Genomic DNA, 16,172 nt, shown 5'->3' with positions numbered 1-16,172 from the left:
GTGAAAGTTCCTCCTTCTAACGACCCTCTGATGCAAATATTCATGAAGATGATGCAACAAAGTAATTTTGAAGGCGAGGTGATGAGTAAACTGTTCTAGAAGTTGAAGGAAGAACACCAAACTCTGCGCAACAAATTTGCAGAACTTGATGATGGAAATGAAAATGAATATGATGAGTGTGTTGAGAAGCGTGTTCTCTCCCAAACTTGTACTTCCCAATCTCGCAAATTTCCCTCTCAAACCACAATCAAAACTTTACAACTAAATACCTTTAGTTTATTTTTCAAAAGAATAACCCTAATAAAAGAAATAGAATTTCAAAAATAATAAATCCAACTCACAACGCCACAAAGGACTCCATATAAGCCAATACATGACATTTCACTATGTAATTGAACATCTAAACATCTGTCCGTTAACGATTTAAACGACGTTTGCAAAAATAATCAAATTGAATACAAATTACATTCTTTATGACTATATTAAACAACAACAAAAAATTGAGATCATTTCAAACATTTCCAACCAAAATAGGTATTATACCTACTAAAATTTTAAGGAAAGTTAATCTCTATCCTAAAATTAGATAGAGTGCAGGTGTAATGAGATTTTAGTAAATGTAATTTTCCCTTTTTTTATCTAACTTTTAGATCACTTTTGGCTTCTCAATTTTTTTTCCCTTTTATCCTCTGTTTATTCCACAGTCTACACCTTGAAATTGGAAAGTACATATTCTGTAACAACTATTTTTTCCTTACTTTTCCCCCTTTTTATTCCTCTTTATTCGGCCTTCAGGTTTGAAACTATGGTTTATCCGAAAAAGGCTAATAATATTTTGCGAACCTATATTTAACAAATATTATAACTTACTCTAAATAACCTGACAAACTATTATCTTTCAATTAATAAAATTCTGTGCTTAGAAGCTAGCACTCATTGATACATCATTCGTTGAATTCCAGATAGTACGAGGTATACAATTTGAAGTATAAAAGAAAACCAGCCCCTAAACCCAGGAGCGGATTAAATTACAACATGAAAGGTACTGTAAATATATCTATAAAGCCAAGGGAAACAAATATACATTGGAAGTTCCCATCTTCGATAGCTGTAACCCACGGCGACCTTCGCATTAATCAGTAAAACTGTACAAGTCTCATGAAATAAATTTTCAATGTTGTCAATCTTATCCATTGAAAAATTGAAAACATTTAAAATAAATGGGCCCCGAAAGAACATCAATCAGCGATAGCGTCGTTTTCCGTAGTCCTAAGTTCCACAGATGTAAGTTGCAACTTCGTCCACTCTACCCAAAACTGGCACAATGGGACAAAGTGAGTAATCAGCAAAATTAGCTATCGTTCCAAGTTGTTTGGATAATTTAGTCCCTTGATCAATCTATTAATGGACCAAGTATAATAATGAATCACGCTAACTGCTTCACTGTTAACAAAGAACATTATGTGATTTGCTTTTCTTGGCAAACTAATCTCATTGCATTTCCTTTCACCATCAGATGATTGGCAATAACTAAAATTAATGAAGCTTGTAAAAACTCGATCAGTGAGACATGTGCATGCATGCAACGTTTTCGATTAATTGATAGGACAGTCAACAGCATTAATTGGCATATGCTACTTCATGGAGCTGCATTTTGATCAACCAACTCTTTCTGCTATCTATTGAAACATGCATGCATCAAATAAAAGACAGCTAGAAACTATCAGTGAAGGAGATAAATTCAGTGATATACCTTATAGTTAACTTGGTTCTTAAGAATGAAGAACGTAGCAATCACAAAAACTTGGTCTTTGGCTAGTCTGCTACTCAATCCTATTTGATCTTTGACCCAGCTATCAGGTCAACACTTTGTTAACGAAGACAAGGAATAATATCAGCACAGATAGTTCCAGCATGAACTTTGGGGCCGTCGTGTGTTCAAGAATTTGCTGCCACCTGTAAGTTCAACCAGTAGATAGCTGCTGGTAAAGCCTGTTATCCATTTTTGTCTTCATTACAATCAGATGTCACTCAAAAACATAGATAGTCACACAAAACTAAACCAAACAAATGAAGCAAACATACTCAAGAAATTATCAAGTAAATACATACAAGGGTATGCTTTACTTAGGATAAGGCATAGCATGCTTTACAATTATATGTTTTACAAGTTACTTTAATTTCAAAGCATTCTGACCCACTATTCTCTCAACTATAGGTATCCGTATTGTCATCTAGCCCAACCCAATTAGCCATGGAATCATCAAATATTTACGAGGACCATAGGCAACTAAAACTAGTACGCTATGCCAAGAACTTAGTCAGTGAATATGCATACCAATTTCCCCCAAATGAAGAGCTGTTTCCCTCATTTATTTCTTCCTTCGCAAGTTCTTCAAGTATAGCACGTTGTCGTTCATTGATTGCACTAAAAGAATGAGTAGACCAGAAGTGAGTTGATGCAAATCCAACTTGGAAGAAAGCATATCAGAGTTTATTGTAAGGATAATCAAAGAAGAAAAGGCAAAGCACTATCCAGATACCATTTATCGTAAGGCACAAAAAACATCACACATAAGCAAATTCAATAAGATATGGTGCAAATTCAACCCGTAGCAGCAAGCATTGACCAAACAAGCATAAACAGTAACACAATAAGTAGTGAAATGACTTTAAAAGGTACTGCAAAATAATGGGTCATACCCACGAGTTGCTACTCCTTGCATTGTTTTTGTTAGATGTAACAGGGCTTAGGCCCATCTCTTTGTACTTTTCTACTTATAAATGCATATTCTTGTGTGTTCTACACACATTAGAGATTTAGTCTATATGCCTTTCTCTCCCTTTTATTTTGACATCGCATTAGAGTTAGGTTTAATCCTTGCCTCCCGATGGGTTAACCTCTGCTAAACTCTTTTTTTTGGAAAATTTTCTCGGACATTGTTCTTAGTTGTTTTTTTTTCAACCAATTGTTTTTCTCCACCACTGTACTAAACCACCTAATATGATACCCTCCGGGTTGCCGCCTTTGCCATCTCCATCACTGCTTGGACGAGTGACACCACAATTGAGATTGTCCAGGGTGACCACCACACAACATTTCATGGTTATGTAAAATATTTTCTCAGTATTAAAGCGGTGCAATCAAAAGAAGGTGTTATCATTTCACAAAGAAAATATACTCTTGATGCTTAAGAGGAGACTGACTTGGGAATTTGCAAGCTCATTGATAGTCCTATAGACTTTAATCAAAAGTAGACCAAGGTGAAATGTTTTCAAAACCCACAGAGATATAGGGGGTTGGTGGGAAACTCATCTATCTTATTATGACAAGACTCAATTTTTCTTTTCCAATGGGAGTTGTAAGTCAATTTATACAAAACTCTCACATTGTTTACTAGAATGTTGTGATTTGCATTCTCAAATATGTAAAAGGGACCCTAGGACAAGGATTGTGGTATGAGAACCCAAGTCTTAAGGTATTGTGATGCAAATTGGGTTTGTTGTCTCATTGACGAGAGATCTACCACAAGATATTGTGTATTCCTTGGATGGAATCTTATATCTAAAGGGAAATAGGAGAGCTGACAATAATGTAATCCATTTTCCACAATGTCATAATATCAACCAATATAAGGAAAAGTATCATATTGCATCTTTACATTATAAATAACACATTCCTCAAAGTCTGAGGTCTTTTAAGTTAAACTACAACAAAAGATGAGTGCAAGGAACGTACATGGGAAGGTTAACACGAAACCGTACATATTGATCCCCATGATGTACAAGAAACCCATGCTTTGGAAGTCCTGCATTAACAATTATGGTAAATATACTTTTCCAGCACCATGAAAGAAACGGACTAAAACCTCGTCAAAAAAACTGTCCATAAAGAGAACATTTCATTTAACCTTTGCCTCTAAGTACCAGAAGCTGTCCATGTTGAACACCCTTGGGTATCTGAGGGGAACACAATCGCAGAATATTAGACAAAGTATGGTCAAAACAAGAAGTCATAATTTGAAAATGGAAACAATATGATAAAAACCAGTTCAGGTACAAGTGAATGAATGAAATTTATTAAGAACATTCCTGGACTCTCGAAAGGTCGAAGTCTCCCTCAATTCCTATACAAATATTCTCAATGTATGACCCAACTCACAATCCCTGTCTATTTATATACATCATCAGCCACTGGACTCACTAATTGAATAACCACATAACTAACAAACAGCCCGGCTTGTTTTTCTCCCACCAAAAGACGTCCCTTCAGCATTAAGATTTAGAACATAAATTTGGAATACAACAATTACAATGTTAAGCAGGAAAGTTATCATTTTGACAAAAAAATGTTGCAATGGCTACTACTGTCCTATAATCCTATTGTGTGACACTTCAGCACGTGATTGACTACTATGGACTTAATTGTGTACACTGTTGTACTGTACGTCTTTAAAGCTTATGGGATTTAAGGTTAGAGGAAGGAAAAAGAGATTATAACACCAGATTGCATTGCAATGTATGCACATTAGTGTGATCATAAAACCTAGAACACTAACTCTTTTTTATACTAATATAATCCCAACTAGTCAGGGAAACAAACCATATGACAGAATAAGGAATATAATAGTCAAGCCTAAAAGATATTGAGAGGATAGGAGAGAGTAATCACTGGAGATAATCTAAGGTATTGTGTGATAAGATATTTTCATATATTCCAACATTCTGGAGGTTTAAAAAGAACGTCTCTCAAGACACGACTCATGAGGAAAACCTTGATACAAAAGAAAAAGAGGGGTACGCTAATCTTATATATCATTTCAATTTCAGTCTAATAAAAATATTTTATTGATGAAGTTGTCTAAAATCACTCAACAGGAAAAGATCAAATAGTATCAGTAAAAGCTGTAGGGATTCATTGGTAGTAATCTATAATTAGCATGCCTTGACCTTTAAATGAGCCATACTCCATTCCTCTAAACTACTCTATGCAAAAAAAAGACATTGAAAATAAATCTTGTTTTACTTTTAATTGCATCTTCCCGGATAAAGTAGGCACCTCAACTTCACCACCAAGAATAGCCTGCAATATTAAAGCTTTTGTTTGATTAATAACACTGATATCAACTTAGGTGCACTTTCAATCAGATAATTAAGATGCAAAAGATGGTATGTGCAAGTGTCTTATAGTGGGACTCATTTAAATGATATTTTCTAATAAAATGCATGTAATGGCACTTGAGGAAATACAGAGTTAGAGTGAATTTGAGAGAGCATGTAATCCCCTCTCTAGTTTCATATTTATAATATCTTAGTATACATCAATCAGTAATGAAAGCGTGGAACATATATAGTTCTCACCTGTGTAAAGCTAATATTAGACTCCACGTAGACATCTGCACCATCTCTGGTAAATATTGAATCCTCTGCCACCTATATCAACAGGAAAAAAAAGTATGCTTCAATAAGAATAGAAGTACAGAACATAATTTGCCACAACAAACAAACATGTAATAGTACTATTGCAGAAAGCACATTACTGGTTTGAAATTTTATACAGTGACATATAATCAAGATGGAAAAGAATACTGAGATGTGCAACAGCATTATAAAATTTGCCTCCGTAATTACATGATCTAGGAAAGCAAAGCACTTCTATGATGTTGCACTTACCTGACCCTAACTAGACTACTGGTAAATAACCTTTTGAGGTACTAACCTATTAACCCTAGGAAAGAGTTAGATATTTTTTCTTGAGCAGGCCAAAGTAAAAGAAGCTTGTACACTTGTAAGATTATTTATATCAAGAGTTTTCACTGATGACACAAATGTCATGGTGTTCAGGGTTTAGCTTATCAAGTAAACTCAAACTTTACAAAAGAATTCTTGAAAATATTTCATCAAAGAAAGTGTAACAATCTAACAAAACATAAAACCAACTTTGTTAAGTTATTTAAATTTTATGAATATTGAGTCAATTTCCATTTTGGACATCCATAGTCTTAAATTTTATGAGTATTTAAGTTATTTAAATGTTACGCTGTTCTATTCATGAATACACTTTTAGTTTACGAAATCAAATTGGTTTTGGAAAGGGCTATTGATGGTAATAATATTCATTGAAGGACTAATGTAAAATCAACAGTACCTAGAAGACTAATTTATGTTAAATGCGTCCTTGGATAACCAGAAGGACATTAGCTCCATTATGTACGCTAAGAAGAATATAGTTTTTAATCAGTAGAGACACGAGGGCAAGAATGCTTAAATCTGAAAAAATAAATAAAAATGTATGAAGCAAATACTTATGAGTTAAGGAGACCAAGCATTGTACATTAAGTGAAGCAGGTTTTACAGTTTTGAACTTACAATGAAGGAAGTTACATGAAAAAAAAAAAGTACTCTGAGAACACGAGCCCAAAGTTTAGAATTAATATTTTCTTTAATAACTTTTCAGGCTATCTAGGGAGGCACTGGCCCCAGCTTGCCAAAATGCCCCTCTGCTACATCATAAATCTAATGTGTCTATAGGCCTTTTAATTTTTAAATTGAGTAGACCTAATTTTGAACTGCCGAAGATAATTATTATGCGTGCCCAAATGAATCTCAGATTTATAATGAAATATGTCACATTTAGGAAGAACTGGTTGTGCGTGCTTCCCAAACAAGCCTATTTCCCTCTACAATGCTAAAGTTGGTTAAAACCACAGATCAATAGGCCAGCAGATAGCATATTGTGAGATCTACACTATATATTTGGACAGAACATTGCCTTTATTTTAATGTATAAACTTCCAGATCGGCCTACACTTCCAGCAGCATTCCCACCTTCTGGCACATGGATTGTATCTCCCGAATCCACACCTATGATAAGAATGGGGGGAGGGGAGGATTATTCTTTGAATAAAATATAGGAGGCAGAATGTAAACCAAACCCACGCAGGGCAGGTCAGCAAAAACCAAGTTGTATTCCACTATGTTCAGTTACATTGATGAGCTCTAACCAACACACATCAGGTAAGTTTGTCAAAAGTACCAAAACCAACCTGCTGGTATAGTAACTTTAACCTCTTTAACCCCTTCAACCACCCCAGATCCTCTACATGTTATACAAAAGCCCTGCACCAATTAGATAGAGAAAATACAAATTATGCAAGATTATGACACAAAATAGATAAACAACAATACAAAACTACTCGACATGGAATTTATGAAACACCTTTGCAATTTGGCCTGATCCTTTACAGGTTATGCATGTTGATGTAAATGGGGGGATTGTAACCTGGAAAAATACATCACAATCAAGATTAAAGAATATAATATTAAGTAATAATCAACATTGCTTTTTGAAGGCACTTACTCGACCTAAGCCCCTACATGTTGGACAAACTATTGGAACGGCATCAAGAGGATGGCCCTGCCCATCTGGATTCATACAATGAAAGTGTTTGGCATCAAATTTTTATGTGCACAAGATTATGTGCTAAACTTCTTTTGTAATCAAAATTTATTCATATGAAAACAATATTTTTCCATTTCCTAAACCATTAATAACAAATGGAAAATAAAAAGTTTTCTTGATTCCCAAAATATATGAACTTTACTCACTACAATAATCACAGGGAACGAATGCATCAAATGACACGTGTTTGGTGCATCCTCTTGCAGCTTCTGAGAAAGTAAGAGACAACTCCACCTATCAGCATAGCATTAAGCAAAAGATTAAGTATGTAAAAGTAGGAAAATATCTCAAGCTACAGAGGAACAATGGTTAAGCTAACCTCTATGTTTGATGAGAATTGAGTAGTTGCTTCTTCAAATATCTGGTACATCAAGAAAATTGCGAGATTTCCTCTTCACAATATTTTACGAAATGAATCCAAAAGCATAAAGAATGTGTGTGCACTAGTGTGTAGAGAGACAGAAGGTGGGTATCATGTAAGAGCATCCAAGCAAGGTAAGAAGTGATAGTGACCCTTCCATGAATGCTCAATAATAAATCAAGCAAAACCAATTTTGACTATTCATATGTAATCACATGACCAAGATAATATATATTCAATTAATTTATTTCTTAATTAATAAAAGAAGACATAATTTAGAAAGCCAAAAAATACCTCAGAGAATACTTTATGAAATGAATCTGAAAAATGAGAACGATAGGCATTTCTAAACCTTTCTGCATCACCATGATTATATCCTGTATCTTCTGAACCACGAGAACGCATCTTCAATTGAAAAAAGAGTTCATTGGAGAAAATAATGGAAAAATGTTATTTAACTCAACATCACAAATAAGAGTTATTTATGAATTAAAGAAATTTGGACAGCGTTAAACAATTGAAGCTCCAGAAATATTGAACAGTGGCTAATATTTTGAATTTAAAGTTCTAAAGTATATAAAAACTACCTCGTTGTACTGTGCTCTCTTTTTAGAGTCTCTCAATGTCTGAAATTACATGGCAAAACAGAAAGTGAAAATATCAATGTTAGTTAATTAGTTTATACCATGAACAATGTAACCTGAAAAAGGGAGGGGTAAACATGTCTGAAAATGCAATAGAAAAAACTAAAATTTCATAAAATGATAATAATGACCTCATAAGCTTCTCTTATATCTTGAAATTTCCTTTTAGCAGATGGATTGTTCTTGTTTGCATCTGGATGGTACTTTTTAGCGAGCTGCACAACACAGAAAAGTGTTGCATGATGAATTATTAACTAAAATAAGACCTTTAATTTTTTAATATTGTTGTCAAAACAGTGTGATGATGGAATATATAGACATTTCCAGTTTCTACTTTGAAGTAATTCTCCTATTGTTTTTTTGCTAAAATTGCTTATATTGAGTACTACTACTCAAGAAAAAACCTTTGTTTATAATGTCAATCTCCATAACCCAAATTTATAGTTAACATCTACCTTGCTTCCACAATAAAAACTATATTGCCCACAGAAAACATGATTTAAGGATACTTTTTATGTCTCTGTTATGCTCATCGAAGACTAAATAGAACATGAACTCAAAGATGAATCCTAATGTAAGCCTATCCTTATAAGAAAGTCCCCGATCTTACTTTCATGAGTTATCAAACAATAAAGTATTCCTCCATACATGTCTTTTATAGATCAGACACAAGCATATAAACAGTTAAACCGAGTTTAGTAACTATAAGATTTCCGAATCTTATAGTTTGTTAGATATATTATCTTTATCTTATCTTTATCTTTTATGTTTAGTTAGTTTATTATTATTTTTTATTTGTATTTGAGTTAGGCTTAATGTCTTCTTCTTACCATAGTTAAACCTTGTTTGATAACATTAAATTTTGTCGTGACTGAGAATAGATCATCTAATCTGCCATTGCTGTCACTCTTAACAAGTACAAAGCAATTGAAATAAAATATTCCTCCAACTGAGAATAGACTAATTTTCCATTCTTGACACTCCTACCAGGTACAAAGCAATTGAATTAAATTTCATCTCTCCTACAAAAAGTGTTCGAGATGAAAATTGAATCATCCCCATTGCCCAAACAAAACATGACAATTTTCCAATAGACTTCACTTTCGCTCTACCTAGCCTAACAAGTATAGATTTCATCAATCAATGTGTCCTAAGCCATACAAAACAAGAGATTCCAGATACTCACGCACCAAGTGAAAGGCCTTCTTTATCTCATCTTGACTGGCATTTTCAGGAATACCAAGAACTCGATAGTAGTCTCTGTCAGCTGAAGAAGACAATGCTGGACAATACAAGCAGAAAGGGAAACCAAATGAAAACCTCAAGGTATAGACATCACAAATCACCAATATTAATAAAAACAATGCAATTCACATCACATCCAACAAAACCTGTGGCATGGAAATAACGATATCTAAACGGTATTCTCGGAATCACAGACTCCTCTGTTTTCCTGACGAAACCGCAACTGACCAAAGCTGATACGCAGAACAATAATTTCGTTTAAGAAATATCGAAAAACCAATTATTATGCAATAAACACGAAAATTTTGAAACGTGCCCCGAGCCAGAAAAAACGATTGGCCAGCCGACAAGAATTTGCTGAATGACGATTCTCCTTTGTCCACGAGCGATTCTGAGGTCACAGACGAAAGCAAATGGCGCCGATACTGCATTGGAAGAATCCATAGTGTGAACGATTCCAGAAAAAAGGAACAGAGATTTTGAATAGTTTTGAGATTTGTCGTTCCTCCACTTACAGGCGTTAAACGCATGAACCTTCTCATTCGCGTCAAAGGCGTGTGGATTAGTGATATCGCTGCGCAATAGAGATGGAAGAAGTGTGTGAGCCCGCAAATCTGCTTAATAGGTATCGGAAAGCGATGATTGTTATCGGCGACTAAGTAATAGATTCCGGTGGCGGTGGTGGCGCCTGCTAGCAGATTTTTGGGCGTCGGGGTTTAGCGTACTGGGTTTAGGTTCGGGCTTAACATTTACGACTTGATGTAACGAGGTCGTTTCATTTCAATTCCTGCTAGCAGTCACTACATTACCAAATTTTGTTTTTCTTTGACAAAATTCAATTACTGATTATAATTATGATTTTGATTTCATTTTTATAATTAAAACTCAAAATAAAGAAATACTTTGGAATATATATGGACTAAATTACACTTTTTCTGCTTTCATCTAATACTTCTTCTTTATAAATATCTCTTTATTATAATTTAAATTATTCTTTAACAATTTTATATTAATAATACATAATATTATTTTATATATATATATATAATCATTATACTTTTATCTTAATTTTGTGATAATTCAACTAACAAATAGTAAAAGTGGAAAAAAAATCGAGCTTGGTAGCTTGTCCAAAAAAAAAGTGGGTCTGAAGAACCTCTTCAATTCGTCAATCCGATATTGTAAAGAAAAAACCTAAATAACTCGTCCTTACCCACGCTGCGACACACAACACTTGATTAACTTTTGTATTCCTGTGTTCAGACTGTCATAGCTTATGAAAAGAGTATCACAGGATAATGATACTTTAACAATATTTTAATATTGTTTACGTGTTATTCTGTGATTGATTTATATTAGTGTTTATGATTATTATTATTGATTGTAGAATAATTTTAGATTAATCATAGAATGACACGTAAATAATGATAAAATATTATCAAAAAAAATGTTGTCAAAATATCATTATCCCAATTAATAATAGTATGAAATTGTAAAATTGACTTTTTTTCTCTACGTTGAGATGTATGTGTGTAAGGACCGGCATTTTAGAAATGGTGGGGACATGGTGGTTACCCACCTTTTTCATTATTGGGGTACAATTATTGGAGGTGCTGATTTCAGGAAGCTTAGCAAGGTGAAGGTTTTCATTTTTTTTGGCATGTGAGAGAAAGAGGGAGCAGCCAGAGGGAAGGAACTCTTCTCCTGTTTCCAGCCGTCCAAAGAGCACCCAAGAGAAGCAATTCAAATTTTACAAGAGGTGAGAGGAAGGCTAGGAGGAAGCAACAATCAGAAAGAGAAAAATGGAGCCAGAGGAGAAGGAGGATTCCACTAGAGAAGGATCGGAACCTGTGGGGGAAGATCAAGTTCTTGATGGAAGTCTTCAAGAGGTAAGGGGAGCTAGATTTTTCTGTTTAATTGTTGAATTTTACTGTCTTTGAAGCAAATCTGGGAAATTTCGGGATGAAAATTTGGGTTTCTGGTTTTCTGGGTTTCTGAAATCGCGATTCTGCAGAATTCTGCAGATCGCGCGTTCGTCCAAATTGATGAGCCAAATTGGACGTTCGTCCAAGTTGATCGTCCTTTATTTGTTGAGCGTTCGTCCTTAAAATATATGTTGAGCGTTCGTCCTTAAGTATTCAGTTGAGCGATCGTCCTTAAGTATTCATAGAGCGTTCGTCCTTAAGATATTGAATAGAGCGTTCGTCCTGTCGAGTGAGCGTTCGTCCCAGTGAGCGTTCGTCCCAGTGAGCGTTCGTTCCAGCGAGCGTTCGTCCCAGCGAGCGTTCGTCCCAGTGAGCGTTCGTCCCAGCGAGCGTTCGTCCCAGTGAGCGTTCGTCCAGTGAGCGTTCGTCCAGTGAGCCTTCTTCCCAGTGAACGTTCGTCCAGTGAGCGTTCGTCCAGTGAGCGTTCGTCCAGTGAGCGATCGTCCAGTGAGCGTTCGTCCCAGTGAACGTTCGTCCAGTGAGCGTTCGTCCAGTGAGCGTTCGTCCAGTGAGCGTTCGTCCAGTGAGCGTTCGTCCAGTGAGCGTTCGTCGAGTGAGCGTTCGTCCTAAATATTGAAGTGAGCGTTCGTCCTTAAAACATTGAGTTGAACGTTCGTCCTAAATATAGAAGTGAGCGTTCGTCCTTAAAACATTGAGTTGAGCGTTCGTCCTTAAATATAGAAGTGAGCGTTCGTCCTTAAATATTGAAGTGAGCGTTCGTCCAATAGTGTCCAGTGAATAGTGCTCGTCCAAATAGTATTTTACAAATATGTTGAATTTTAAGTTCCTTTGCTTTTGGATTGAATTATGTGTACCAATGTTTGGAATATTATCTATGACATGAATTATGTGAAAATATGTGAATGTATGAAATATGTTGGAATTGTTGGGATAATATGGTGGTATCTGATTATTCATAATTGGGGTTAAGGTTCAAAGTAACAGTATAATTCATGGACGTAATTCCATGATCCTCAAGGAGAGGATACATGGTGGTGATTTGGGGTGTACAGAATGATTACATGGTAGCTCAGTCTTGGGGGTTTTCCTGACGCTCCAATGGTCTTTCATTCTCAATTAGAGAGGATTGATCCATGTGGTGAGGAGTAGCAGGAGGTCCTAGTCTTGGAGGCTTCCAGTATGCTCCAGGGTGCGGAACGGACTAACCTCGTGAGGGTGGTAGGGTGAAACCCATTGGCAATGGCTTTGCAAAGCAGTAGAGGCCACCACGAGTGCATAACCCGCCATAGCTCGGTAATCATTCTAGTCCGGACGAGTCGGGGTATAAAGTAACAAGTCTTGTGATGTCAATTTACCATGTTTGGATGACTTTTGCATGTTGTGTGAATAGGTGGAATTGTGGTTTAATGAATATGCTCTAATTGTTCTTTTATATGAATCTAAGTATGATAACATTGAATTAACTGTGCTATATGTATAACATGCTTTTTATACCTAGCTCACCCTTGCATTGTTTTATGTTGTGTGCTGTTTGGGTATGTTTCTTTGGCGATGATCATCCACTTGGATGAGAGCAGATGTTGTCGCGGAGTTTCCCTTGGAGCAAGAGCTGGAGGTTACTGAATTGCAGAATAGTCTTCTTAGGAATTTCCTGATTGAACACTTGTAGTGTTTAATCTTTTCAACTGTTCAAGTTTAAATTTTCTATTTCTTTTATTTCTTGATGACTGTAATTTCATATTTAATTACCGTCATACTCCGACTGTTCTCTATATTTGGATGTTAACGTCTTTATTATATAATATTGGTTATTATATAATCGGGATGTTACATTAATGGTATCAGAGCAGTTCATCCTTAGGATGACCTTTGTGTTGTGGGTTTGCCGTGTCTTCTCTGTGAAGACTTGAGTGTAGATGGTATGATTTACCATTTCTTTCAAGTCTATATAGTAAGATGTGTATCTAACTAGAAGTTTTAAGAACAGAAAATTTCTTGATAAGAGTAATGAGGGTGCACACTCATGACTTTTATCGTAGATGATTTTCCTTTCTTAATTCTGAAGGTTTGAGGTAAGAAAGAGTTAGAGTTTCAGTGTCGTTTCCTGTAGTAATTCCCGTCTGGTTCTTGTTTTTGGTGGTGGTGTTATGTGCTCTATAGTAGTAGAGGAATGCATATTCAAGAACAACTTGAGTTGTATGCTTTAGTGGATTGGTTTAAGTCTTTGAGACAAGTTCTTGCCTCGAAGATAGGAGTTAGGAGACTAAAAGTTAAGCTTCGGAGGGCTAGTGAAGATATTAGAGTTTGGAAGTAATGTTATGGGTGAAGAAGATTTCAAGAAAACAAAGTCAGAAGATCTTATATCATACGTTCACAAGAAGTTCAGAGGTTAGATTTAGAGAAGCTTTGGATAAGCATGGTTGTAACAAGATTTGAGAAATGAGTTGGGTATAGTATATCAGTGATGGTTGGAATCTGAATAAGAGAAGTGATAGATGGTTTGAAGCTTAAGTTAAGAAATAAATAAGTGGACCATAGGAAATCGTTATTTTGATAGGAAGTAGAAGAAGAAGGGTTTGAGGAGCAGTGTGTAAAAGATATAACGGATTTAAGGAGGGTGTAATAGAAGCCGGATCTCCAAGTTGAGGGAACATAAAGTGTGTGAGGAGAATTGGAGTATTATAGGACTGTGAGTTGAATAACCAAATGGAGTGGTTAAGCATTAATCGCTATTGGAGAATGCATAGTCAAGTTCAGAAGAATTTTAGCTACAAAATAAGGGATTATTGATGAAAGTACATCAAAGTAGCCAAAAACACAATTATTAAGAAAACAAGACAAAACAAGAGGATTAAGCAAGTTATAAGTTAGAAAGGAGTTGATTTTGCTATTAAAATGATGCTTAAAATATGGTAAAATTTAGCATTATCAAATACCCCCAAACTTACAACTTTGCTTGTCCTCAAGCAAAAGTACTTCACCTAGTAAACAATTCAATCACAATGGTCTAACAATCCAAGAGTCAATTCAAATCAAATAAACAAAATCAATCATGCTTGCTCAACTTATAAATCACATTCAAGAGACAATATAGTCTTAGCAAGCTAAACTTCAATCATGGTGCTCACAAATTAAAAGTCACAAGATAGATGCAAATGATAGATCAATAAACATGGCAAGTTGTTCTCAATGAGTTTATGGAACCAATCCTCACCAAGGAAAGTGTTTCACTCAAGCACAATGGTGTATAAGGATGTGTGTCTACTCTCAAATATTACAGTGTTACACAAATCAACTTTGCCTTTCGTTTCAACAATATCAAACACATTAACAAGCAAGTTACATCACAAGGACTTTTTGAAGCTTGTATTGTGGTCGGGCTAAGAAGAAAAATTGGTTTTTCTGGACAACAAAGCACCTTGAGATAAGAGACCAAACAATTTAGTTCATGATATAGCAAAGTCTCTCTTTTTCTCCAAAATTGAATAAACCACTCTCAACTTATTTCCCAACTCTTTTTCATTGAATTCATGTTTTTGTTTTTCTTCTTCTTTCATCTTTTCCTTTCTTTTTAACTCAACTTATTGTTTTCTCAATGCTCCCTTTTTGACAAGAACTCCCCCAAACTTAAACCATTCTCCTCATTCTGACATATATGTTCATCTCTACTCAAGGTAAGGAGGTTAAGGATTTGTTTCAATAAGATTAAGGTTCCAGGGATGAGAAAGTTTTCTTTAAGGTTCAAAGGTTAAGCACTGGATTTTAGGTTCAAAAATGTAGAAGAGGTGGAAGAACAAGATGGCCTTGATCATTTGTAGCATGCAAGTAACTAGTTCAAATAGAGAAACTTAGGCAAAATCAACTGTGATTCCAAAGTAATAACATTCAACAATAAACTCTGAGGCACAACATCTCACAGGTTTACTCAGGGTTCCAAAATTTGATAAACATCATGCCAAGAATATTGATCACAATTAAAACCAAGCATCTATCTAAACAGATACAAGCAACCACAATCTCTGTTCAACAAGCTCAACCACATAATCTCAATCAGATTTTCAAAACAATTCTCATGGATAAAGAGCAAGCACAACAGATTTGCATTCACTTCAAGCATAACAAATGATTCACTCAAATCACCAGACCAATTGCGCAAGAACTATCCACAAGGCAAGTCAAAAAGAAATCCAAATTTAAAAACTGAAAGCAAATAAAACATGAAATTAAAACTGAAAAACCGAATCAAAATGGACTCTTTGCAGCTCTAGCAGTGTAAGATACTCGCTTCACTTCCATCTGAAACATCTTCCTCCAACAGTAGAGTATACTCCGCAACTGCTCCATGCCAAAAACTTGATGAGGCCCAATTTAACTTGTTAGCCGTTGCTAGGACTCGGGTTCAATCCCCAAATCCCCGGCAACGGCGCCAAAAACTTGTTAGTCCAAAAACTTGTTGGGCTCGATTTCGGCAAGTGCACCGAATCGTTTCAAGTAATAAACCGGTAAGACCGGGT

The 16,172-nt window shown here is 35.4% G+C and overlaps 1 protein-coding gene across 3 annotated transcripts; it reads right to left on the bottom strand.

Annotated features, from left to right (window-relative positions):
• Window positions 1-881: 881 nt before the first annotated feature.
• Window positions 882-10,498, bottom strand: LOC108336272 (chaperone protein dnaJ 1, mitochondrial). 3 transcript variants are annotated; one of them, XM_017572661.2, is made up of 20 exons: window positions 10,228-10,498; window positions 10,029-10,137; window positions 9,859-9,945; window positions 9,658-9,749; window positions 8,599-8,682; window positions 8,411-8,449; window positions 8,118-8,228; window positions 7,782-7,823; window positions 7,609-7,696; window positions 7,361-7,425; window positions 7,220-7,282; window positions 7,047-7,119; window positions 6,773-6,864; window positions 5,362-5,433; window positions 5,027-5,083; window positions 3,912-3,960; window positions 3,740-3,809; window positions 2,339-2,428; window positions 1,754-1,992; window positions 882-1,316 (listed from the first exon to the last, which is right to left on the bottom strand). In XM_017572661.2, exons 1-19 carry the CDS (start codon window positions 10,252-10,254, stop codon window positions 1,965-1,967), a joined length of 1,338 nt encoding a protein of 445 aa, XP_017428150.1. In that variant the 5' UTR covers window positions 10,255-10,498; the 3' UTR covers window positions 882-1,316; window positions 1,754-1,964. The 3 variants fall into 3 exon arrangements, with proteins under 3 accessions (XP_017428150.1, XP_017428149.1, XP_052735888.1); XM_017572660.2 differs by having other exon boundaries at window positions 1,754-1,956; window positions 10,228-10,497; XM_052879928.1 differs by lacking the exon at window positions 9,859-9,945 and having other exon boundaries at window positions 1,754-1,956.
• Window positions 10,499-16,172: the final 5,674 nt, after the last annotated feature.

The sequence above is a fragment of the Vigna angularis genome, chromosome 7 (assembly GCF_016808095.1).
Source record: "Vigna angularis cultivar LongXiaoDou No.4 chromosome 7, ASM1680809v1, whole genome shotgun sequence".
In the NCBI taxonomy this organism is placed as follows: domain Eukaryota; kingdom Viridiplantae; phylum Streptophyta; class Magnoliopsida; order Fabales; family Fabaceae; genus Vigna; species Vigna angularis.
The sequence above is the reverse complement of the archived record's forward strand: the minus strand, read 5'-3'. Positions and strand labels throughout refer to the sequence as shown.